Source organism: Zootoca vivipara, chromosome 13 (assembly GCF_965207765.1).
Source record: "Zootoca vivipara chromosome 13, rZooViv2.hap1.1, whole genome shotgun sequence".
Classification (NCBI taxonomy): Eukaryota; Metazoa; Chordata; class Lepidosauria; order Squamata; family Lacertidae; genus Zootoca; species Zootoca vivipara.
The window spans coordinates 28063776-28085856 of NC_142596.1; the positions used below are offsets into that span (position 1 = coordinate 28063776).

The following is a 22081-nucleotide window of genomic DNA, read 5'->3' on the forward strand; positions in this document are numbered from 1 at the left end:
AATTTGAGGAGCCCAGTTCTGGTGCCAGAGTGATGGGCAGCTAAGCATAGGGCCACACAGCCCCCCTAAGTCCCCAACCAAGTCATGCAGGAGAACAGCCCAGCATTGACTTGGAAGAGTTTCTTGGTCTTTCCTGCTGGGGTAGGGGAGTGAGGTTGTTTAAGCTTTAAGCTCCCCCGGGGGAATCTCTGTTGCAAGGGTGGTGGATATTTTGGTTCCTTGTTTTCAAATCTTGGGTGAGAGAGGCTCTTTGGGGAGAGCAGGCCATACTGGCAGAAGCCCATATCCTGCTTGCTGCTCATTACAGTGCCGCGCTCCTTGGCACTGTTTCTGTTCAGAGTCCCTCTTTGTGAGGTGGCTTGGCTTTCAGTAGGGGCTGCTTTTGGTCCAGCAGCTGAGCAAAGAGAAGCAGTGGCTGTCCCCAGCTGTGATCAGTTTGGGGGGTGTAGACTGGAGGGAAGTGGGGGGGGGGGTGCAGAAGCATACAGGAGATGCAGCAGTCAGGCAAAGGAGGCCTCTAACCCGGTGTTGGGTTTGGTTTCAGTCTCAGTGGCGTGGCTACAAGCAGCGAAAGGCCTATCAAGACCGCCTGAAGTACCTGGAGGCCCACAAGGACAAAGCGGTGAAGGTAATTATCTTCTAGGTCAGGCACTTTGGAATTGGAGCCTCACACCCCCCCTCCCAACCTGCTCTGTCTCTCCAGGATGGATAAAACTGGTGGTCTCCTTCCCCTCCCACTTCCTTGCCTCAGCCCAAGCCCTGTGGGACTCCTAGTGGCTGGTCTTAACCCCTTCATACTCGAAATAGCACTTATACATATTTATGCTTGACAACAATTTCCCACACTCTTTTAGATGTGGCGGCCATTTTGTGTTAGGCCATGCCCTCGCAGCAGCCATTTTGTAACCAGCACCCACAAAATTCCCGTGTGCCCACTATCCCCAAAGAGTTGGCAACCTCTGCTTTCAAACAGACCAGATATGAGATCCTCTGGCCCATGGGTCTAATCCAGCCTTCCACTAAGCCCCAATCCATGCCCCCTCCTCTTTGGCTGTGCTTGTTTCGCTTCCCCACCCTCTCACAAGAGGCCAGCAATATTCCCATGTCTCTTTCAGAAAAAGGCCGGCAGTGGTTGTCTGCCCTGATCCCCTTTCGCCTGATCGTCTTCTACTTGCTTTGCCTCTCTCAGTTAACCTCTTACTCTCTCCAACCCCCTCCAAAAAAAAAAAAAGGAAAGGAAAAGAAGGTCCTGTTCCTCTTTCAGCCATCTGCTTCCCTCTTCCTCACTGCCATGGTGCATGCAGGCAAAACAAAAACAACAGCCCCTTGGTAGGGCCAAGCACTACCCAGGCTGACTCCTTCCCAAATGTGTCCACAGTAAACCTCCTTGCAAATGACTCGGCTGCCTGCTTTGAAGCCTCCTTTCCCACCTCACACCCATGCAAGGCATCTCCTGGCACATGGTGTGCTTCAACCAAGATTGGAAAGCTCAGCCATGGATTTTCACCTCACCTGGCATTGTAAGGAGAGCAAAGGAGGTGGCTTAGCTGCCCCACGTGCAGCCAGGATGAGGATACAAAGCCAGGGGCTCCACCTACCCTTCTGTACCAGAAAGTAGGAGGCCCCAGAGCCCCCATTCTCCCTCTTCTTCCCCCTTCCTCATCTTAGTGCAGCACCCATTTTCAAATTTTTCCATCTTCCACAGATTCAAGCCATGACCAGGATGTACCAGGCCCGGAAACGGTACCGAGGTCGGCTGCAGTACTTCCGGGATCATGTAAGTGCATTGCAGGTGGGGCACCTGGGATTGCTGGATTCCCTCCCATCAGCCCTGGTGACCAGCAGGGCCAATGGATGGTGGTGGTGTCAATCATGATGATGATCGTGGAGATTGCAGTCCAGTGACATCCAGGGGTGGAGGGGCGTAGATGAAAGCACTGCTATGCTACGCTTGCCATGGGACAGGATGGCAAAGGGTTTGCTTTTGTCTCTTGGCTAGATCAATGACATTGTGAAGATCCAGGCCTTCATCCGTGCCAATAAAGCTCGCGATGACTACAAGACGCTGAGTGAGTATTGCCAGGAAGGGCGAACCCACGCAGCTAGTCATGTCCTGAAACTGCCCAAGAAGGGACTGTTGTGGCAAGCAGGGAGGCTGCCATTTTTCATTGGTTTCCTACAATCCAGTTGTCCCACAGGGGACATAAGGGGACAAAGCCACTCAGTGGAAGCTGATGGACCACCCTTTTTCTCTGTAACTGGCAATGTGAGGTAACCATGGCAATATTCGGCCCTGGATATTTTGGTCAGGGAAGTGGGTTTGGCGTGTGACCTCGCCAAAGCTTATTAAGAAGTGGATTGCTTCACTTGCCTGTCCTGTTTCTGCTGAGAGCCTGCCTTGGCTCCTAGGACCTCCCCACTCCCTCCATCCCCTTCAAAACAGGGCAAAATTGAGGGGTTTGGGTTCTTTCCTTTCAGTCTGTCTGATTCTTATGTACACAAGAAAGAGCAATTCTCTCGTGAGAATAAATGAAAGGCCTGCTCCTTTTGTGCCATCAGCATTTGTCACCATTCCTTGGCTGGCGTCTTTCCCTCCACAGTCAATGCTGAAGACCCCCCGATGGCGGTTGTCCGGAAGTTTGTGCACTTGCTGGATCAGAGCGATCAAGATTTCCAAGAGGAACTGGACGTGATGAAGCTGCGTGAGGAGGTCGTGACCTTGATCCGCTCCAATCAGCAGCTGGAGAATGACCTCAACCTCATGGACATAAAAATTGGCTTGCTGGTGAAGAACAAAATCACGCTGCAGGTATAGTCCCCGCTGTCTGGGAGGGGAGCAATCCCCCTTGCCAAGTTCTCCTCAAGCAACAAGGACACCGTTGTGTATGGCAGGTTCTGAAGGTGTTTGTTAGTAGCCACTGAAGGTGTTTGTTAGAGCTCATAAAGCAACAGTCTCCCTCTCGTCAATAATTTCCCTGCCAGACCAGATCAATTATCCGTCAGTTGTCCTAGGGCTGATGAGAAAGATGGTCACATCCACATAACGTAGCGGTCGGGGATATCCTGTGTCTTTGAATATGGTGGGTTGTGTGTCTGCGAAGATAAGAGGCCCCGAACAATCCAAGCGATATCCAAACCCCCCAGTTCAGCTTTGCCTTATGTAGCTTTGGGAAACATCTTTGCTCTTTTTCTGTCCCAATATTTCAATTTCAATGTTAGATAGATCTACTGATACTGCTCAGCAGGTAAGGAAAACCTGAATTTGAGGGCCAGTCGGTATTTCCAGTTCTGCCCAAGTCTGCTCTTGGATCAAATTTCCATTCTCGTGGCCAACCCTGACCTCCCACCTGGAGAGTCAGCAGCAGGAGACAAGGCCAGGGTCCCAGGGTAAGGATGGGATGCTAAGCACAGGCTCTGAGTTCCCCTCTGCCCTTTCCTCCTCACTACAGGATGTCGTGTCTCACAGCAAGAAACTTACCAAGAAGAATAAGGAGCAGCTCTCAGACATGATGATGCTGAACAAGCAAAGGGGAGGCTTGAAGGCTCTGAGCAAAGAGAAGAGGGAGAAGCTGGAAGCCTATCAGCACCTCTTCTACCTGCTGCAGGTGAGAAGAGAGGAGGAGCTGTAGCGGGAGGTGACGCTTTTGTCTTCTCTCCTCTCCATGAACTGCTCTCCATGATCCCCTCCTTGTTTTGCTGCAGACTAACCCCACTTACCTGGCTAAGCTGATTTTCCAAATGCCCCAGAACAAATCCACAAAATTCATGGACTCTGTCATCTTCACGCTGTACAACTACGCCTCCAATCAGCGGGAGGAATACTTGTTGCTGCGCCTCTTCAAGACTGCACTGCAGGAGGAGATCAAGTACGTGGGTCGGGAGCCTTTAACTCTCAGGGGCTGCATGGGGCGTAAAGACAGCTGTTAGGCTACAGCTGTTCACTGCGCTTTGGGCTCTTATTTTTTCAGTAGAAGAGGAACCCATACACGCGTCACAGAGAGCAGCTTTCTTTGAGCTTCTGGTTCTTGCTGTCATTCTGGCTCCCAAGTTGGAAGACCAGGCATGAGTTTGCCATGTGGTCAGCAGTAAATGTGTGGTTGTAAGGGGAGGAGCAATAAAGCTATTTAAACTATGAAATCAAAATTCTCAAAAAGAAGAACATTGCTTTCCCCCTGACCTTGCGTTCTCAGTTATAGTGGCCCCTTTTCACATTGGAATAAGTGAACCGCCCTGAGATTTTGAGATGAAGGGTGGTAAATAAATCAGATATAAATAGACAGACAGACAGACAGACAGACAGACTTGTGCTTCCCTCTTGGTGGGAGGGTGGTCGGCCATTGACTAATAGGAGAGGCAGGGCAGAAACTCCTCCTGGCTGAAGGTTCTGAAACAACCTGCAAACAAAAGCTGGATCTGAAAACCTGAGGATGACAACAACAACAACAACAACAACAACAACAACAACAACAACAGCAACAACAACAACAACAGAAATGTATGAAAGAGAAGTATGGAAAGTGGAAGGCCACCCTCTGGGCTTGGGTACCAGTATCTTCTTCTGGGATAGCAAGCTGGTTTTCACCCACATGTGTTTCCAGCAAGCCTTTCTCGTCTTCTTCCAGATCAAAGGTAGATCAGCTGCAAGAGATTGTGACGGGAAACCCCACCGTGATCAAGATGGTGGTGAGCTTCAACCGTGGTGCTCGTGGACAGAACACCTTGAGGCAGATCCTGGCACCGGTTGTGAAGGAGATCATGGAGGACAAATCTCTCAATATCAAAACTGATCCAGTGGACATCTACAAGTCCTGGGTCAACCAGATGGAGTCGCAGACCGGAGAGGCCAGGTATGAGGGGCTGTTTATGCTCACAGGAGGTGCCAAAAAAGGTCTGGACTTTTTCAGGGGAGAGAGAGAGAGGCGTTGGGTGGTCATGCTCTGAAGCAGCACACATCCTCATTTGGATTTTCACGTTTTGTGGCAGCTTGTATCTGAAAAGTTTCTTTCTCTCCCTTGAAAGTTTTTTTAAAAAAGATTCCATTCACTGATATGCAAGATTAAATATTTAGACATGGATGACTCATAGCCATGGCCTTAGAAAAGGTCGTGCAGTCATTCCAGGGCGCAAATGTGAGCTGAACCTGGCAAAAGGTTTAGAGCCATTTTTAAAAAACCATGTTCTCAATCAAGAGCAATATAGAAAGCTTCCTCCTTCATTCCTCCCTTCTGCTTTGGGGACATTTATCAAGGGTCAGATGGTCATAGGAGAGGAATGTCAGCAAAGACCTCAAAACCCAAAGCTCCTGCTGGACTCCCTATGTCCCCCCCACCCCACCCACTGCCCTCTAGGCTACCTGCCACCCACCCTCCTGTGGGAAGGATGATTGGGACATAAGACTCCCTTAGAGCCCATACCTGCAGGTCTTTCTCTCCTCCCCCTCACCTCAAATAGGGCTGATCTGTCACCAGATGCCCCCTGGGCAGGATCCAGATGGCTGTTTATGCACATGTGCTGTTCGTTGTGTCTGTCCAGCATAAGCTGGAGGGCTAAGAGGGGTGTGTGAGCGGCAGCACCCTCCACATGACACTTCCCACCACTCACCTGCCTATGGCCTTTCCTTGACAGTAAGCTGCCCTACGACGTCACACCGGAGCAAGCCCTGGCCCACGAGGAGGTCAAGACACGTCTGGATGCCTCCATCAAGAACATGCGGGCCATCACCGATAAGTTTCTGTTGGCCATCATCGGCTCCCTGGAGAAAATCCCGTGAGTGTCCCAAGCTGCCCCTTGGGCGGATGCAGGCGGAGGAGGGTCCTTCTAAGCTTCTCTCCACCTCTCTCCTCATTCCCGGCCTTGTTCTCCCTCTACAGCTACGGCATGCGCTTCATTGCCAAGGTCTTGAAAGATTCACTACATGAAAAATTTCCTGACGCCAGTGAGGATGATCTGCTGAAGGTGAGGAAGCAGGGTTTCCCAAACACACACACACACACACACACACACACACACACACACACACACACACCTTGCTTTGCGCTCTCTTGTGGTTTGATCAGACCATCTGCCAATCACATTTGCAGCTCCAGCGACCTAGGTGAGCATGGGGGTGGGGGCTGCTTTGAGAGTGGAGGGGGGGTGGACTCGCTGCTTCTACTGCATCTCTCTCTCTCTCTCTCTCTCTCTCTCTCTCTCTCTCTCTCTCTCTCTCTCTCTCTGCTGGGCTTCTTCCTTCTCTCTAAAGAGCTGCAGCGAGTGGCCACACTTGGTCTCAGCAGCAGCCTGTGCCACTTTCCTTCTTTTTTTTTTAAAGAGAGCATGTCAGGTAGAAAAATAAACTTTTTAAAAAAAATGTTTTTCAAAAGAGCAAGGATGTCTCTCTGGTTTGGGTGACTGGTGGATGGTCAGTGGCACTCTCTTCTCATATAAGTTTAAAGCCAAGAGAACTCACAAGGATGACCTTTCTGTCCAGTGGGTCTGCCCTGTTTTGGGGACTGTCGCGACCTGTGCCTGGCAATTTCTCTCAAAGATAAAGAGCCATCTTGTGCCTTCTTCTAAAAAAGAGACCTGAATGCTGTTGTTTTCTTCTTCTCTTCTAGTTCTGTGCTTTCCCACACTGAAGCATCGAATCTAGGCTTTCTCTGCAGGTGAATTCCTTTTTTAAAGCATGCCTTTAGGTGGGAAGCAGGCGGAGGAGCTTGCAGGGGCCACAGGGTAGCAGCAGCAGCAGCAAAGAGTCAGGACGGAAGTGCACAATTCAGGGGGGGGGCTGCTAGAGCAGCCAATGAGTTGAAGCCGTTCAACTTTTTCATTAAAGTGGCCTGTGAACTCCTGGCTTCTCAGTATCTTTGGGGAAAGAGCTGGGAGCCCTTAGCCCATGGATCACTGCCTATTCCCCATAGTCCAGTAGTGAATACTTCCTAGCCTATGGCTTTCTTTGACTACTGCCTTTTGAGGCTTTTGGTGAGGCTGTTGGGGAGGCAAGATTATAGCTCCGAGGCACTTCCGTGGGAGCCAACCTTCCCTCCCTTTCTTTCCTGGCGTGTTTCCAGCCAGACAAATGGCACCTGCTTAATGTAGCCGCCCAGTGGAGCTGAGAAATGATCTGCCCCGGGGCATCCGTGCTGGATGTTCTGTTTGCCAAGTCCTTGCCTTGTTTCTGGCTCTTCCTGACTTTTTCCGCATCTCAGCTGCATTTCCCAATGTGGCTAATTCTCTTCCGAAGTGAGGAAAACAGCAGCTGCCTGCCTGCCTGCCTGCTCCCAAATGCCTGCGGCTTCCTTTCCTTTCTAAAGCCCTGTTGCCTCCCCTCTGCCTCTTTGTGCAACTGAGCAGGTTGGCGGTGGGGGACAGAATCGGTGAAAGTGGCTTCCTCCAGACAAGGTGAGGTCACAAAGGACTCTTTCCCTAGATTGTAGGCAACCTTCTGTACTATCGCTACATGAACCCGGCCATTGTGGCTCCGGATGCCTTTGACATCATTGATCTGTCAGCTGGAGGACAGTTGACGACAGACCAACGGCGAAACCTTGGCTCCATTGCAAAAATGTTGCAGCATGCAGCATCCAATAAGATGTTCCTGGGGGACAATGCGCACCTAGGAATCATCAATGAGTACCTTTCTCAGTCCTACCAGAAATTCAGGTAATGGTTTCTGAAAAGTACGGTGTAGAGTGACAATGACTTTCAGCAAGGAATGATGGGGCCAATGACAGTGAATTATTCAGAACAGATAGGAAGGAGAAGATCTGTTTCTTGGGGGGCGGGGACACATTTCCTTGTAAAGTCCCACAGGAAGTTGCCTGCTTCTTACATGGCACAGACAGGGCTGACTGGGGTAAATTCACAGTCCAATCTTGCTTGGGAATTTCTCCTGAAATACACCCTTGTATTTAGGTAGCCACAACACCAGATTCCCCCAAAGTTTTGTCACCTGGGGAAGTAAGGTTCCTTTCTGAGAATTGGGCATGCACGCAGAAATATTTTTAGCAGGGGAGACTCACTTGAGAACAAGTTTAGTTTTATCTTTTCTTTCACCAAATGGGGTGGGTGAGTGTGCTTCGTGGTCAAACGTAAAAGCCAGGGTTGCTTACCTTCCAAGTCCCGGACTGCAGAATCCGGGACCGGCAACCGTGTGACACCGGAAGTTGCGTCGACGTAACTTCCGGTGTCGCTTTGCCCTTCTATGGGCACCAAAAATGGCCGCCGCCGGCTTCAAAAGTCGCATCTACGCATGACCGGAAGTGCGTCAACGCAACTTCCGGTGTTGCCTGCCCATCTATGGGCACCAAAAATGGCCGCCGCTGACACCGGAAGTCGCGTCTACGCACTTCCGGTCATGCGTAGATGCGATTTTTGAAGCCGGCGGCGGCCATCTTTTGTGACCATAGAAGGGCAAATCATTAAAAAAAATGGCCGCTGGCAGGAGAAAATAACAGAGAAAAATGGGAGACAAAGTGATACGGGGGATCCCCGGGAAAAGGTAAGTAAAAACGGGGGTTTCCCGGGGAAAACGGGGTACTTGGCAGCTATGGGGTTGTTGTGACTCCAGTTCCCATCACACAGTGTGTTGCATTCCAGTTTTAAAGGATGCTGCTTGGGACTGTTCACCATAGTGACTTATGTGAAGTGTTATAATCGCCCCAGCTGAGAATCTCCCAGTGGAGGACAAATATGGTGCTTGTGAAGACCTGTTTGGCCGAAAAGCATCACCAGCTGGGTTGGTGGTGGCTGGGGTGGGACTTTCCAAATTCGGCTAACTCTCTTTTGCCTTTCTGAAGGCGTTTTTTCCAGGCTGCTTGTGAAGTCCCAGAGCTGCAAGAGAAGTTCAATGTTGATGAATATTCAGACTTGGTGACCCTCACGAAGCCAGTGATCTATATCTCCATTGGAGAAATAATAAACACACACACTGTAAGTCTCTTTTGCGTATTGGACTGTTGTGGTGTAGACTTTATTCTCTTGGTATAAATAAAAAAAGTTTTTCTGAAGAATACCAGAAACTAGACAGAAACATCACAAACATCACAAGCATAAATTATTATTATTCATCCTGTATTGTGTTTTTACTATTTTTGGGGGAGACTGCCCAGAGTGTCTGGGGCAACCCAGTCAGATGGGTGGCATATAAATAATAAATTGTTGTAATATCACCATTATTATTATTATCAGCTCATTGCCTAATCTTTGTTACTCACAAACTAGCTGCTTTTGGACCATCAAGATGCCATTGCTCCTGAGCACAATGACCCTATTCATGAGCTTCTAGATGACCTGGGGGAGGTGTCCACCATTGAATCTCTGATAGGTGAGCTTTTTTCTGATTTAGTAATGAGAAACATGGTTCAAGTGTATCTATTGAGTGCTAAAACACTACCCACAAACAACCCAGAAGTAGGGCTAAGATGCCTCTCCACGAGCCTTATTCCTGCCTGTATATTGAGGCCTCTGTAGCCAAACCAATGCAGGCACATGTCAACATTGCTATTCCTAAGGTGATTAAATAGGGTCCTCCAGGTAAGAGACACGGCTGGCATCCAGGAACACACACATTTCAAAGCAGTTACTTAAAAAATGAGTTATCACAGGGGGAGAGACTAAATGAGTGAAGCAAACAACCACACTCTTTTCCTGTGCTCTGCTTTTCTCCAAGGAGAGGGATCTGGCAGCGTGAATGATCCAGCCAGTAAAGAGATGCTGGCCAAGACAGAAGTTTCACTCACACTGACTAACAAATTTGATGTACCTGGGGATGAGAATGCAGAGATGGATGCCAAGACTATTCTGCTGAAGTAAGTAGGGGCCATGACAGCCCCTGAGCCTTTCTCACTTTCACATCCAAGTCACCTGGGGATGTCCCATTTCACCAAAGCATTTGCCCAGGCTTTAAGAAAAGGTGGCTGGCTGACTGGCTGGAGGGAGGGAGCCAAAGGCTTATCAGTGAGCTTCATGGCTTAGTGGAGATTCTGAACCTGCATCTCTCCACTCTGAATCCCCTACACAGTTCTCTGGGTAAAAAACAAAAGATGGCAACACCCAGAAATAACAGAAGTATTCAGGGAAGTGAAATGACTAAAAATGTGTCTTGCTCTCAGCATGTTGGGTTCCACTATTTGATGATCATTTATCTAAGAGGAGGAAGAGGAAGGGAGGTGTACAAAAGTGCACATCTCTTTGTACATCTTTACTACATGTTGATACGTAGCAAGTGCTGTGATATTCAGCAGCACACTGGGCTTTTATTAAGGATTAGTTGAAATTGCTGTGTCCACAAAACCTGTGTTCAGAAACTAGGGGTGTAGTGAGAGATAGTGTTGCCATCATGCTCAGTGTGTGAACTCCCAGGAGGAAATTGATTGACAGCTTTCTGAATAAGGAATGCAAACTTTTGATGCAACCCAGAATAATTCATACATATACTTACTAAATATCAGGACTCCTGGGGTACATTCCTCATTCCTGATGTGTCAGTTCAGACTTCTTGTTTTCTTTGCCCAGTTCTCCTTGGAGAGATCCCTTTCTCAAGGGACTCTTTATCCAAGCAGACTGCTGGAGAACTTAGAATCTTCTGAACAGACTTCTGAGGCCCGTGGTGAAGACAGCAGGCAGGACTTGCAGCTAGCTGGCAGGGCTAACCCACTTGTGATACTCCTTAATGCTGAGGAACCCTAAATTAGGCAACTTGCTTCCCTTAGCCAGTCATAAGGAACCAGTGGGAATGTACTGGAGAAGGCAATCCTTCATCACCTGGTCCCAAGCTGTTTCAGAGGTTTTAGACATCATAACCAGAACCTTAAACCCAGCCCAGGGGCTAATTGGCAGCCAGTGCAACTCCTTCAGGAGACATGAAATAAGCATTCCATGTGGCACCCCAGTGAGTGGTGTGGGCCTCCTTTTGCAGTAGCTACAGCCCCTGCACAAGCCCTAAGGGCAGCCTTGTGTAGAGTGCATTACAGTAACCCAGCCTTCAGGTTCACAGTGCATAAATCACAGTGGCAAGGCTATGTGTAAGAACATCTGCAGCTTTCTGTGCCGCTGAGATGTGAGTAGTCAAGGGTGGCTGTTTCTTTGATTTCCTTCCTCTTTTGAGTACAGTATCTCCCTGATGGTGCATATTTGGCAGAAGAGACAACAGGCACTTGCTCATCGATGGCACATTGATTCTTCCTTTCCTTTTGCTTTTCAGCACAAAGCGCTTAATTGTGGATGTGATCCGCTTCCAGCCAGGAGAGACGCTGACCGAGATCCTGGAAACTCCAGCCAGTGTTGAACAGGTAATGGGGAGGAGGTTTAGTCATGTTGGAGCAGACGCCAAAGTCTTCCTGTCTCCAAGGGGCAAGAGAGTGTCGCAGGCCTGGGGGAACAGCAGTCTGTGACTGACTGTCCAAAGAAGAGAAGGGCTCAAGCAAGTGGCATCTGGTGGTGTATGTTGGGGTGGCGGGGCAGGAATGTGTGTACCAGAACAGACCAGTTGCAACAGCCTTTCTGACACCCCAATCCCCACCCAGGAAGCCGAACACCAGAGAGCCATGCAGAGGCGAGCCATTCGGGATGCCAAAACTCCCGACAAGATGAAGAAATCCAAAGCGGTCAAGGAGGACAGCAACCTGAGCCTTCAAGAAAAGAAGGAAAAGATAAAATCGGCCCTGAAGAAGCTGACTGAACTGGGGACAGTGAACCCCAAGAACAGATACCAGGATCTGATCAATGATGTGGCCAAGGTAGGCGGCATCCAGGGAAACTGAGCTAACAGCCAGTGGGCTTGTGCTGGCAGGTGCATATGCTGTGTGACATATAAAGGTGACTGGGGATGGGGTTGGGGGCGGCTACTCAATGCACATGTGTGCACACACACACTTGGAATGTCTTGGGTTAGAAGGTAAGCCTGTCCCCTCCCTCCTGCTCCCCCACCCCAACTCCAGGACATTCGAAATCAGCGGCGCTATCGCCAAAGGAGAAAAGCAGAGCTGGTGAAGTTGCAGCAGACCCACAATGCCCTCACCTCCAAGGCGACTTTTTACGAGGAGCAGGTGGATTACTACAAGAGCTATATCAAAACGTGCCTGGATAACTTGGCCAGCAAGGGCAAGTAAGTAGAAGCCCCCGGAGGTTTGGGGTTGTGTGGGTGTACCCTGGGACCTTGGGAAATCTCTTGGCATGAAAACAAAAAATGGGGAGGGGGGATTGCCAGGTGATGAGAGATGGAAAATGGTGAGTTGACAAAGGGCATAAGAGCAAGGGGGGTTAGCTCTCAAAGAGCTGCCTGCAGGAAGAGCAGGAGTTAAGGGGAATTATTCCCCCCCCCCAGGTGTATTGGTGGCCCTTGGGGAGGGAGAGGCAAAACTCCCCACCCCACCCCCGGTGCCTTGGGTCAAGTCTTTGTTAGCCTCAATGCTTGTCAAGTCAGACCTGAAATCCTACAAATGGGAGAATGCCTCTCAGTGAGGTGCCCGTCCCTCTTTTCTTCAGGGTTTCGAAAAAACCACGGGAGATGAAGGGAAAGAAAAGCAAAAAGATCTCCCTGAAATACACGGCAGCCCGGCTCCATGAAAAGGGAGTCCTGTTGGAAATTGAAGATCTGCAAGCCAGCCAGTGAGTATGTCATTTATCACAGCCAGCATGCACAGAGGCAAGTCTCACCCAGTCAGCAGCATTCCGGGATAAAATTGGGTGTGAACATTTTCATGGATTTGGGTGTTTGTGTGTAAATATTTGCTAGCAGTGTGCATCAGATTTAGACTAATCCTGAGGCCAAGTAGGGCTCCTAAGAAGGACTTTTGGCTTGTCAGAGGCAAAGTGGGAGCTGTAGAAGACCTCTGAAGCACTTCATGGTGCTTCTGTGGACTAGGCATCAAAAACAGTGCTTGCTTGCAAGTGTCTTATAAAACTGAAAGTAATCTCTAAACTCACCCAGACATGGCAATGCCAGAATGAAATGAAGGGGTAAGGGAGAGGAAGGAAACAGTCCGTTGTTACTGGCAGGTCAAGGGACTGATTTTACCTAGAAATACAATCGCTTTCAGTTCTTCCAATCTGAAATCCACACTGAAGCTCTCTAGTGCAAGTACTTAATTCCTATCCAATAATCCTTTATTCTTCACTTCAACTCCCAATGGCACATTAAAATAAGCATATTTGTTTTGTCCCCCAAACTGTATAGATTCAAAAATGTGATATTTGAAATTAGCCCAACGGAAGAAGTCGGAGACTTTGAGGTAAAAGCAAAGTTCATGGGTGTACAGATGGAGACATTCATTCTACATTATCAGGTATGGATCTTGATGTTGTCTGTACAGTCCACCCTTGTACTGAGTTTGCATCAGGGGATTTCGTTCAGGATCTCCAAACTGTGATGGGGAAGGAGAGGACGATATTAGATATCGAACAAAAAATCATTATGACCTATTCTCCTGGACTGCATTCCAGGTTTATCTAAATTAGATTAAGGAGCACACTTCTTCAAAGGAAGCAGATGTTGAATGATTGTGTAAAAGTGTCATTATTGTTTCACTGTACCTTTAAGAGTCAGGAAAGATTTAATGACTGGGGCTCTGCAGCTGTGGAGCAGCTCTACAGGTGTTGCTGTGAAGCTGATGATGCAGGGTATATCAGGGGTGTTGTGTGTTGCCTCTGTGCTGGGTGTTTTCCCAGTGTGCTTTTGGTGGGTGGTTTGGTTGTGCGGGTATTTTGTGCAAGCTTAATTTAATTTTTTGTTATTTTTACTTTCTCCATTAAACCAAGCATTTGTTTAAGTCTTGGTCTCTATGTGTAAGTTTCTCAACCAGTTTCTGCTGATTTTGCTTTTAACCCTAACAGCAGAATGTGAAAATCTGGGGAACTAATTGAACAAAACATTGGCCCACCCTCTCCAGAATGAGTCAGACAGGGAATGGCTGTGCTTGTGTGTTTAGACTCCGAGGGGAGGGATCCAGTGGGCCCTAGGTGATGCTTGAGTTGGATTGTATAATGATGATGATGATGATGATGATGATGATGATGTCCAGCTGTAGACCTTAATGAAAAGTGTATTTATCAAAGACAGATGTATTTAAATGTGCTAGCAGTTTTACATAAATAGATGGATTTTAAAAATGACTCCCCACCCCGGGATGATGGTGGGGAGGTTTATTGCCTGTTTGCACCAGATGATGCAGCAGCTCTGTGGCTGCTTCAGTTTTCTGGAAAAAATGCCTTTTCATCTCCCGCCCCGATGCAGTTGGACATTCTAAAACTGTTTGGGAATAGGCTTCACCTTGATCAGGAGATGGTGTCTTCCAGACTTGTTCCTGGAGGGCACAGAGGCCTCCTTCCCACCCTCCAGGCCTGCCATGCCCAATGCCAGAGCTTTAGCGTTTATTTATTTTTTTAAAAATAGTTCATTCCTCCTCTTTTCCCTCTTGGCCTCCAAGATCTCCAGCAGTGATTCTAAGGAATAGTCCTATTATCAATTGTTGATCCTAGATTAGAGTCAGAGTTTAGTTATTATTTTCATCTTTTTTGCCCAATTAGGTCCTTAGAGCTTTTTAAATGTGCTGAAATAATCTTAGGGGAGCATAATGGGGCGGGGGAGCAAAGTGGACGGTGCAAATGCATATAACTTGCATAGGAAAAATAACTCCTAAAACTTAATCTATTCACTGCCAACTTACTCTCCATTTAGCCTGCTATCAGAAAGTATGCAAGCATCAAGCAGTTGGGGTGTAATTGCTGTGGCATAACATGGCTTGCTGTTTCCTTTCCATCTGCTGCCAAATGCAACATTCACAGTCCTTCATGTGTGCTCCATCCTCATTTCTTGGAAATGAGTTGAAGAGTCGGTGCAGAGGCATTTCCAGAATAATTTATTTCAGCAAAATGGCATGTGCACATTCTTAAATGGGAAAAACATGCACTTAAATTACTGAAAACAAAATGAGAATGTCCAACAGGGATCACATCCATGCTTTCACCAGTGAGAAAATCAGTTTTGGAGAAGTATCAATGCATGGAATAAGGTTCCTTCCCACCCTGTGCAAAACAGAGAGCCCTTCACTATAGCAGCTTGATAGCTTCCCCTTCCGCTGAGCATCACAAAAAGATGATGGCATGTGCTACTTGAGAAAAGACTGCTAGGTATGATTTTGCCCATCTCGGAGGTCCAAACTGGGCAAGATGTATGAATGCTATAGGCCAAGCCTCTGTACACTGACCAGGTGTGTCCTAGGAGCCACGACTGAGAATTTATTCTCTCTCTTTCTCTCTCCCCGCCACCCCAACCCCTGGTTCCCACAGGATCTGTTGCAGCTCCAGTATGAAGGTGTGGCTGTCATGAAGTTGTTTGATCGAGCAAAAGTGAATGTCAATCTCCTCATTTTTCTCCTAAACAAGAAGTTCTATGGGAAGTAACTCTTGTTACTTGGAAGTCTGTGGAAAAGGAGCTTTGAGTTTCTTTCTGTGAGCTGCTTCACCCATCAGTGGCTCCCAAAATGAGCAGCTCTCTTTCCACATTGTCAACCTCGGCTGGCTCCAGATCTTTGCACCCATCCTGACGTATGGCTGCACCACCTCCTCCTGCATATTGTTTCCCATATACTCAACAACACCCAGAATTAAACCATTATTAGCCTGAGTGGTTGGTTTGTTGTCTTTGGGGGTGTTTAGTCCAAGCCTTGGACTTTCCCTCCTCTTCTACCCCTCCCCCCAAATCTATTGTAGTGTACTTTGATATTCCTACAGCATTATGGTGGCTACTAAGGCAACCAAACCGCCAAGACAGCAGCTGGAGACACTTCTGCTCTGGCCGTGGGCCATCTCATGTGATCAAGTAGGCGGTTCTTAGTAGGAAGGCAAGATGGGCAATTTTGAGCCTTTTCAAGGTGGATAAACATATCTGGCCTATGGAACAGCAGTCTCCATGCCCAGTGTCGCGCTGAAATGAATGAAAGCGGTGGCAGAAATCAAGTATGTTAAGTTTCTTGCCTTGGCAGCCTAGTAGAAACAATCAGAAATATATCATAAAGCAGTGGAGGGGCCTACTGAATTATAGGAGTAAAATTAAGCATAGGGGGCTAAGTTCTGCTTGAAGTTTTCTTCATAGTGCATGCCTGCAACACTGACTGGTCATTTGGAATGTTCCTTTGGGATAAATCCCGCATTGGGTCCCTCCACCTATACCCATACTGTGGTCTCTAGCACTTTTGTTAAATAAAATTCTAAGGACTGGAATTTATTGGATGGATCCTCTTCTGGCCCAAGACACCACACAGTACATAAGACTGCTGCCCTCACTTGCAGCATTCTCTGTTACGAAGCAATAAGACACAAAGCTCAAAAAGGCTGCCACAGCTTCAATTGGTAGCCCTCACTTGCCTTCACTCCAAAAGAGAGTCCTGAGTTGGCAGCAGAGGCTCCTACTAGATACTGGCCTGCTGAAAAGACTGTCCTATATTTAACAGTTTCTGCTCTTCCCTGTGGGGTACAGAAGAGGGATAGGAAACCTGTGACTTTCCATATGCTTCTTGTTCAATCCCAGCTCCCTTCAGGTCCAGTTAGCGTGGCCTATGCTGAAAGATGGAAGCTATACTCCAGCCTCATCTGAGGGGTCACAGGTTCCATAACCCAAGTACAACCACACAATGTGGATTAAATTCTAATTGCTGTGAAAACCCCAAATGCTGAGCAAGTTGTCCAGGGGGATTTCTTCCTTAGAGGGAGTCATTCCATGTTCCTGTGTCTCCACGCAGGTGCCAATCGGCCTTTGAAACAACAGTAAGAGCTGGCTTTTCTGTCACAACCGCCTGAGTGGCACGGTTATCATCTCTGTTTCCATCTAGAATACAAGAAGATAATCTACTTTATACCAAGCTCAGACCATTGATCCCATAAGCCAGCTACAGCTTTCCCACCCAACCAAGAACTCTGGACTAATACTAGGACTGGGATGAATTCAGAAGGATGCTCTGTCATTTCCCCTACCCCAGGGGTAGGCAACCTAAGGCCTGTGAGCCAGATGCGGCCCAATTGCCTTCTCAATCCGGCCCACGGACGGTCTGGGAATCGGCGTGTTTTTACATGAGTAGAATGTGTGCTTTTATTTAAAATGCATCTCTGGGTTATTTGTGGGGCATAGGAATTTGTTCATCCCCCCCCCCCAATATAGTCCAGCCCACCATATGATCTGAGGGGCGGTGGACCGGCCCACGGCTGAAAAAGGTTGCTGACCCCTGCCCTACCCTGAACCTGGCTTTTCCCCACCTCAAGCCCTTTCAACACTTCACCCACCTTGAAGCCTAAGTTATAAACTATACAGTGGTACCTTGGTTTAAGTACACAATTGGTTCTGGAAGTCTTAACCTGAAGTGTACTTAACCTGAAGTGTACTTTCCCATTGAAAGTAATGGAAAGTGTATTAATCCGTTCCAGACGGGTCCGCAGAGTACTTAAACTGAAAGTACTCAAACCAAGGCGTACTTAAACTGAGGTATGACTGTACATGTTACGTTGCTGAAGGAGTAAAAACAAGTTAAAGTTAAAGACTGCCTCTATTTCATTCTCCCCTCCCCACTGCCAATGTTTGGGCCTGCCAAATTCAATGAGACATTCCCAAATAAGAGTTACTAAGGTTGCCAATATCAGTGCTGTGTGGAAGAGGAAATAAGTTTGCTCAACTTACTCAGGCTTGTTTCATACGAAATTCCATGTTGAGTAAGTAAATCTGTAAGCTTCTTCAGATCTTTAGAAAGTTCTTTGTACTCCTAGAAAATAAGAGGGCAATTGTTATCCACAAATACAGGTAACAATTTAACATAAAAGTTCAGAAAATACAAAATGCACAAATAGAGAAGCCATGAAAACAAAAGCAAAGCAGATGCCCTTTACGTCATCAAGATAACGATTATGTCTGCAGGCTTGAAACCCAGTCGGGCCCTTGCCACTCTTTACCCACATCCACAGCACTTTTAAGCACTGGACAATGTTCACTGATGCTATTCATTCCAGCAACTTCTATCACACCTCCCACTCAGCCTCTATGCCTATTTTTTTAATAGACCAAGTCACTGAAACAGCACAGGAAGAAGAATGCAGAATGATAAACAACGGCCACAATGCACCAGCCCAGCATCTCGGGCACCAATTTCTGTACCTTATTGCACTTTTCCAGTGAATCAAATTCCAGGTGTTGAGGCTTTGCTTTCTTTCCCTCACTCACTTTCTCTCCAGTTAATTTAAAAAAGCCTGCTTCTTCAAATATCTCTTTCAACCGTTTCTTGTATCCCTAGGAAACAAAATATCAAATAAAGCCTTATTTTTACCCTCCCAATTGCTATTTGCTTTTCACCTGTTTTCCAGGAGCCTGGCCTCAGAACTGGGAGCCAGTGTTTCAGCACTGGCCAGCTGGGTTTTAATGACTCTCGGAGAAAAATACATTTATGAAAATCAAGTATCCCATTTGAAATCCATGTATTTCCTGATCACATACACACTCAAGTAGTTAGTTACTCTAATAATGGAAACATTTGGTTTACACTTCAGTAGCAACTTTGCACAACTTGAATATAGCAAAACATCTGGACCATGCTACCCATCAGACTTTTAGGTTGCTTTTCTTTTTTGCTTTTATACTGCCTTCCAGAGGTTGAAACTATGATTTTCTTGCATCCCCCCTTTTGTAGATTTTTACTGGCATGCTAATATTTTTAAATTGTTTCTGTAGTTACTCTTCATTTCTCTTATTAAAAAGCCTTGGAATGCTATATGAAAGAGGGTTTATAAAAAAACCAAATCTGTTTCCCAAGTTAAGACAAAACGAACTACCCTGAAAAAGCATTTTCCCTCAAAAAGCTTCAATGGTTCCAGGTATATTAAATGTCTATCTGCCAGCCCAAGACTTTTTCCAGTCCATTATTAGAATCATCCTCCAGTACACTTGATAGATTGCCAATAATCAGTTTTAAGAGATTAGAAGTACAGGCTACAGGATCAGCTATATATTAAATTAAATTATTATTTAAAACCAAGTTGTTTTTAAAGAGAGAATCTATAAATCAATCTCAGTCAATTTTGAGGGGAAACAATGCCATTGCTTTATTCCACCCCACCCACTGTGCTATATACAAACTGCAAGGTTAAATACTGAAGCGGTACCTTAACAAAGCCTTTTCTCTGAGCAGCCTTCACACCCTAATTAGGGAATAGCCAGGGCAAGACTTTGGATGCAGCAGCACTGAATGAAGGCCTAAGCTGAGCTGGGCCTGGAGTGTGCCTGGAAGGGAGGCTCCCTGTGCCTCTCGGGGTTCCACAGAAGCAAGGTAGGACAGAGATGTAACAAAGAAAAGAAGCAAACCTGTTTTGTGATTAGCTCGGCATAAAGCAACCGTTCCACTTCATCCCACTTCCTCCGGAGGGTTTCCGGCAAAGCTGGATAGACTGTAAAGAGAAAAGAAAAATCAGTGCATCGCCTTTTGGAAGGTTTCAGTCCACTGTCTTGATTCAAAATTGCATCCAACAGTATCTAAACATAGACAGAAACCTCCCCATTTCTTTAAGGAATCATCATACAAAATTTCATTACAATATACTTAAGAGGTGCCCAAGTACATAATGAGCAGGCAATCAACTTCCCAAATATATAGTAGATGAAAATGAAAATGGTCACCATCATCATTGCAGCCAGCCATGCACTGCAGCAGCAATATTGAAAATCTGGCCAGAGAAGGCACATCTCAGAAATCAAAGGAGGCATCATGAGACTCCATCACTCTTTGCTTATCTCTGCATCACAAAAGTGGAACCTTGGTGATGGGAACTCTGGTGAAAGGGCCCTTTGCAGTAGAAGCTGGCATCACTGAAGTGTCTCCTGGCGCTCACCCAGAAATGGAGGTATTTAACCTACCTAAGAGAGAATGTGGGTGGCAAACTAGTGGAGTTTCAAACGTAAGAGAATAAACACAAGTGCTCGGTTCAGACACGTGAGCCAGTTTGTTGTTCTTTCCACAGACAAGAAGAACCTGAAAAGCAGAGAAGTGAGAACCAGTGAAAAAAGCCATTGCTGGCTTCAAATTAAGTCAAATCCCATTTCACCCTGGATCATTTACTGGCTTAGTCAGAGCATCAAGCACTGTCATGAGATTTAACAGCACAAAATAGTCCTGTTTCTTCCCAAACACAAGGAACATCACGTAGCTCCTCTTGCTGTAGGCACGCATACAATCAGACTGTTAGGAGAAACTTACAGTATTACCTGAGTGCTTTGTAAAGAAAAATGTCTCAGATACCATTCCTTGGCTGTGAAATAGCCCAATGAAGAACCAAATTCTCCGGTGCAAAGCCTGTCCACCCCCCTCCCCTTTAGTGATGAAAGCAAGGAACACTTTGAAAGCTTGCAGATGGCGAAAAGGTATTTTTGTTCTTTAGTACACCTTACTGCTTACCTTTGTTTGTCGGTTCCTGGTTTCACATGAATCTCCATCTCTCATCCACATACCAACAAATGTATTGTTTTCAATTTCCCATTCATGCCAGATTCTAGAAGGAAAGTAAACAGGTTTTTAAAAATCTGTTTGTTTTTTTAAAAAAAAACCTCAAAGGGAAAAGTGGAATTTGATGCCATCAATCACGGTATCAGTAGTTAATGGCCTTTTCCCCCTATAAAGTGGTGCTGACAGTCTACTCTGACATGTAGCCTGCAAGGTTCTGTTTTGTCCGTCAGGCTATGAAGCATCTGTTCCCCAGAAACAAAAGTGTCAATCTAACAGGGCAGTTAAGCAGCTGGGCGATTGCAGGATAAGTAATACCCAGTCATTTAATTTATTTCATGAAAGCACCAGCTTAAGACTAATACAGGCACAGTAAGGGCACTGTGTGCTAGGACTTAAGTCCTATAATAACTTATATTGCAGTTCTGAAGGTTTGAATCCTTGGGGTGGCAAAACTGTAGAAATCTAGTTTTCAACTCTATATTAGCACGGGCCACAAATGTGAGTGAATTTGAAGGTGCTGCTTTTAACTCTCCTGTTAAACCAGACAGTTTTTTTGATCCTAGAATACTAGCTTTAAAATAGTCAATAAAAAAACAAATATTGGAAAAAATGTCAGAAACCGCTTACCCGAGAATTCCACTGTAGGCATTCCACCGGAATGTCTGCTCATGCTGGGTGACATTATGGAAGGGGCAGAACTCATACTTGTACCTAAATATTGAAAGCATTTTGAATGTTTGTCTTTTCTTATTACTGAGTGTACAGTGTTTCACTATTTGACACCCCAACGAGATACTCACATGGATTCGACATAACTGAAGCACTTGCCTGCAAGCCTAAAAAGATGTGCCGGCCCTAGGAAAGAAACAAAGAGGCTCGCTCATAAAGGCAGCTCATGGGCAACAGGGAGAGGAAGGCGGAGGATCCTCTTCAAAGGGTTCGCCTGTCTCCCTCTGGAGCTCTCTTGCCTGCCTCGGCACCTGCCTTGCCCCAGCCCAGCCACTCACCTGCCACAGGCGAAGGGGACGCTTTGGGCTGGAGGCGGTTTGACGGAGGCAGGAAGGGGTTGTTGAGCCTGGTGGGGAAGGAAGCAAGGAGAGGAAGAGAAGTCCTGAGGGGCTCTCATGGTGGGGGGCGCCCACTTGGGGGACAGGGCGGGGAAGGGTCTCAAGCGCTCACCCGAAGCTGTTGGGCTCCTCCACGACTTTCATCTTCCCGCCAGCGGCCAGTTCTGGAAGAGAGAGGGGAGCCTAAGCAGGGGCGATGAGAGGGGTTGGGGGCATAGCTGTCAACCTCTGGATTTGAAGATAAGGAAATCCTATTGTGCTGTCAAGTTGTCAACTCCCAGATATGAAAGTAAGGGCGCTGAATAAGGGAATTTCCCGCAAAAAAGGGAAAGTTCACAGCATTGGTTGGGGGGGGGGGCTGGGGGGGTGCGCCTCCCTACCTCCCATCAGAGGGAGCAGCAGCAGCAGAAACGCCGTCGCGCGCATCACGACCCTCGTCCCTTCCTCCTCCAGCTTCCTCCTTCCACTGCCAGCAGAGGCCGCCATCTTCGGTCTCCGGCGAGACCCGGAAGCGCCTGCAGGGGTTGCTGTTCCGGGACGCCAAGGAGCCGCTCTATCCGC

General features: G+C 47.2%; 2 protein-coding genes across 2 annotated transcripts in view; one reads left to right on the top strand and one right to left on the bottom strand.

Moving 5' to 3' along the window:
• Nucleotides 1–15604, top strand: part of IQGAP1 (IQ motif containing GTPase activating protein 1) — a 49194-nt gene extending 33590 nt beyond the window's left edge. The window contains exons 20-38 of the mRNA XM_035131009.3: nucleotides 545–628; nucleotides 1706–1777; nucleotides 2000–2069; nucleotides 2601–2809; nucleotides 3450–3605; nucleotides 3703–3866; nucleotides 4623–4847; nucleotides 5626–5766; nucleotides 5871–5955; nucleotides 7409–7641; nucleotides 8778–8910; nucleotides 9202–9304; nucleotides 9650–9788; nucleotides 11183–11270; nucleotides 11505–11717; nucleotides 11919–12085; nucleotides 12466–12588; nucleotides 13157–13265; nucleotides 15268–15604. Of these exons, the coding sequence (XP_034986900.2) occupies nucleotides 545–628; nucleotides 1706–1777; nucleotides 2000–2069; nucleotides 2601–2809; nucleotides 3450–3605; nucleotides 3703–3866; nucleotides 4623–4847; nucleotides 5626–5766; nucleotides 5871–5955; nucleotides 7409–7641; nucleotides 8778–8910; nucleotides 9202–9304; nucleotides 9650–9788; nucleotides 11183–11270; nucleotides 11505–11717; nucleotides 11919–12085; nucleotides 12466–12588; nucleotides 13157–13265; nucleotides 15268–15381 (2628 nt within the window). The 3' untranslated portion in view covers nucleotides 15382–15604. The remainder of the gene's footprint in view (nucleotides 1–544; nucleotides 629–1705; nucleotides 1778–1999; nucleotides 2070–2600; nucleotides 2810–3449; nucleotides 3606–3702; nucleotides 3867–4622; nucleotides 4848–5625; nucleotides 5767–5870; nucleotides 5956–7408; nucleotides 7642–8777; nucleotides 8911–9201; nucleotides 9305–9649; nucleotides 9789–11182; nucleotides 11271–11504; nucleotides 11718–11918; nucleotides 12086–12465; nucleotides 12589–13156; nucleotides 13266–15267) is intronic.
• On the bottom strand, nucleotides 14821–22017 carry GNPTG (N-acetylglucosamine-1-phosphate transferase subunit gamma). Its single transcript, XM_035131010.3, has 11 exons — nucleotides 21901–22017; nucleotides 21633–21684; nucleotides 21461–21528; nucleotides 21254–21308; nucleotides 21081–21164; nucleotides 20406–20499; nucleotides 19868–19982; nucleotides 19319–19401; nucleotides 18119–18250; nucleotides 17648–17729; nucleotides 14821–16804 (listed from the first exon to the last, which is right to left on the bottom strand). Exons 1-11 carry the CDS (start codon nucleotides 22004–22006, stop codon nucleotides 16680–16682), a joined length of 996 nt encoding a protein of 331 aa, XP_034986901.1. The 5' UTR covers nucleotides 22007–22017; the 3' UTR covers nucleotides 14821–16679.
• Between the last annotated feature and the right edge of the window lie 64 nt (nucleotides 22018–22081).

Excerpts from the sequence above, each read along its gene's own strand:
- GNPTG (XM_035131010.3), bottom strand. The coding sequence starts at position 22,006 with ATGGCGGCCTCTGCTGGCAGTGGAAGGAGGAAGCTGGAGGAGGAAGGG. Across the intron at positions 21,165-21,253 it reads TTCAGTTATGTCGAATCCAT|GTACAAGTATGAGTTCTGCC; the intron begins GTGAGTATCTCG and ends TTCAATATTTAG. Across the intron at positions 18,251-19,318 it reads CCGAGCTAATCACAAAACAG|GGATACAAGAAACGGTTGAA; the intron begins GTTTGCTTCTTT and ends TTTGTTTCCTAG.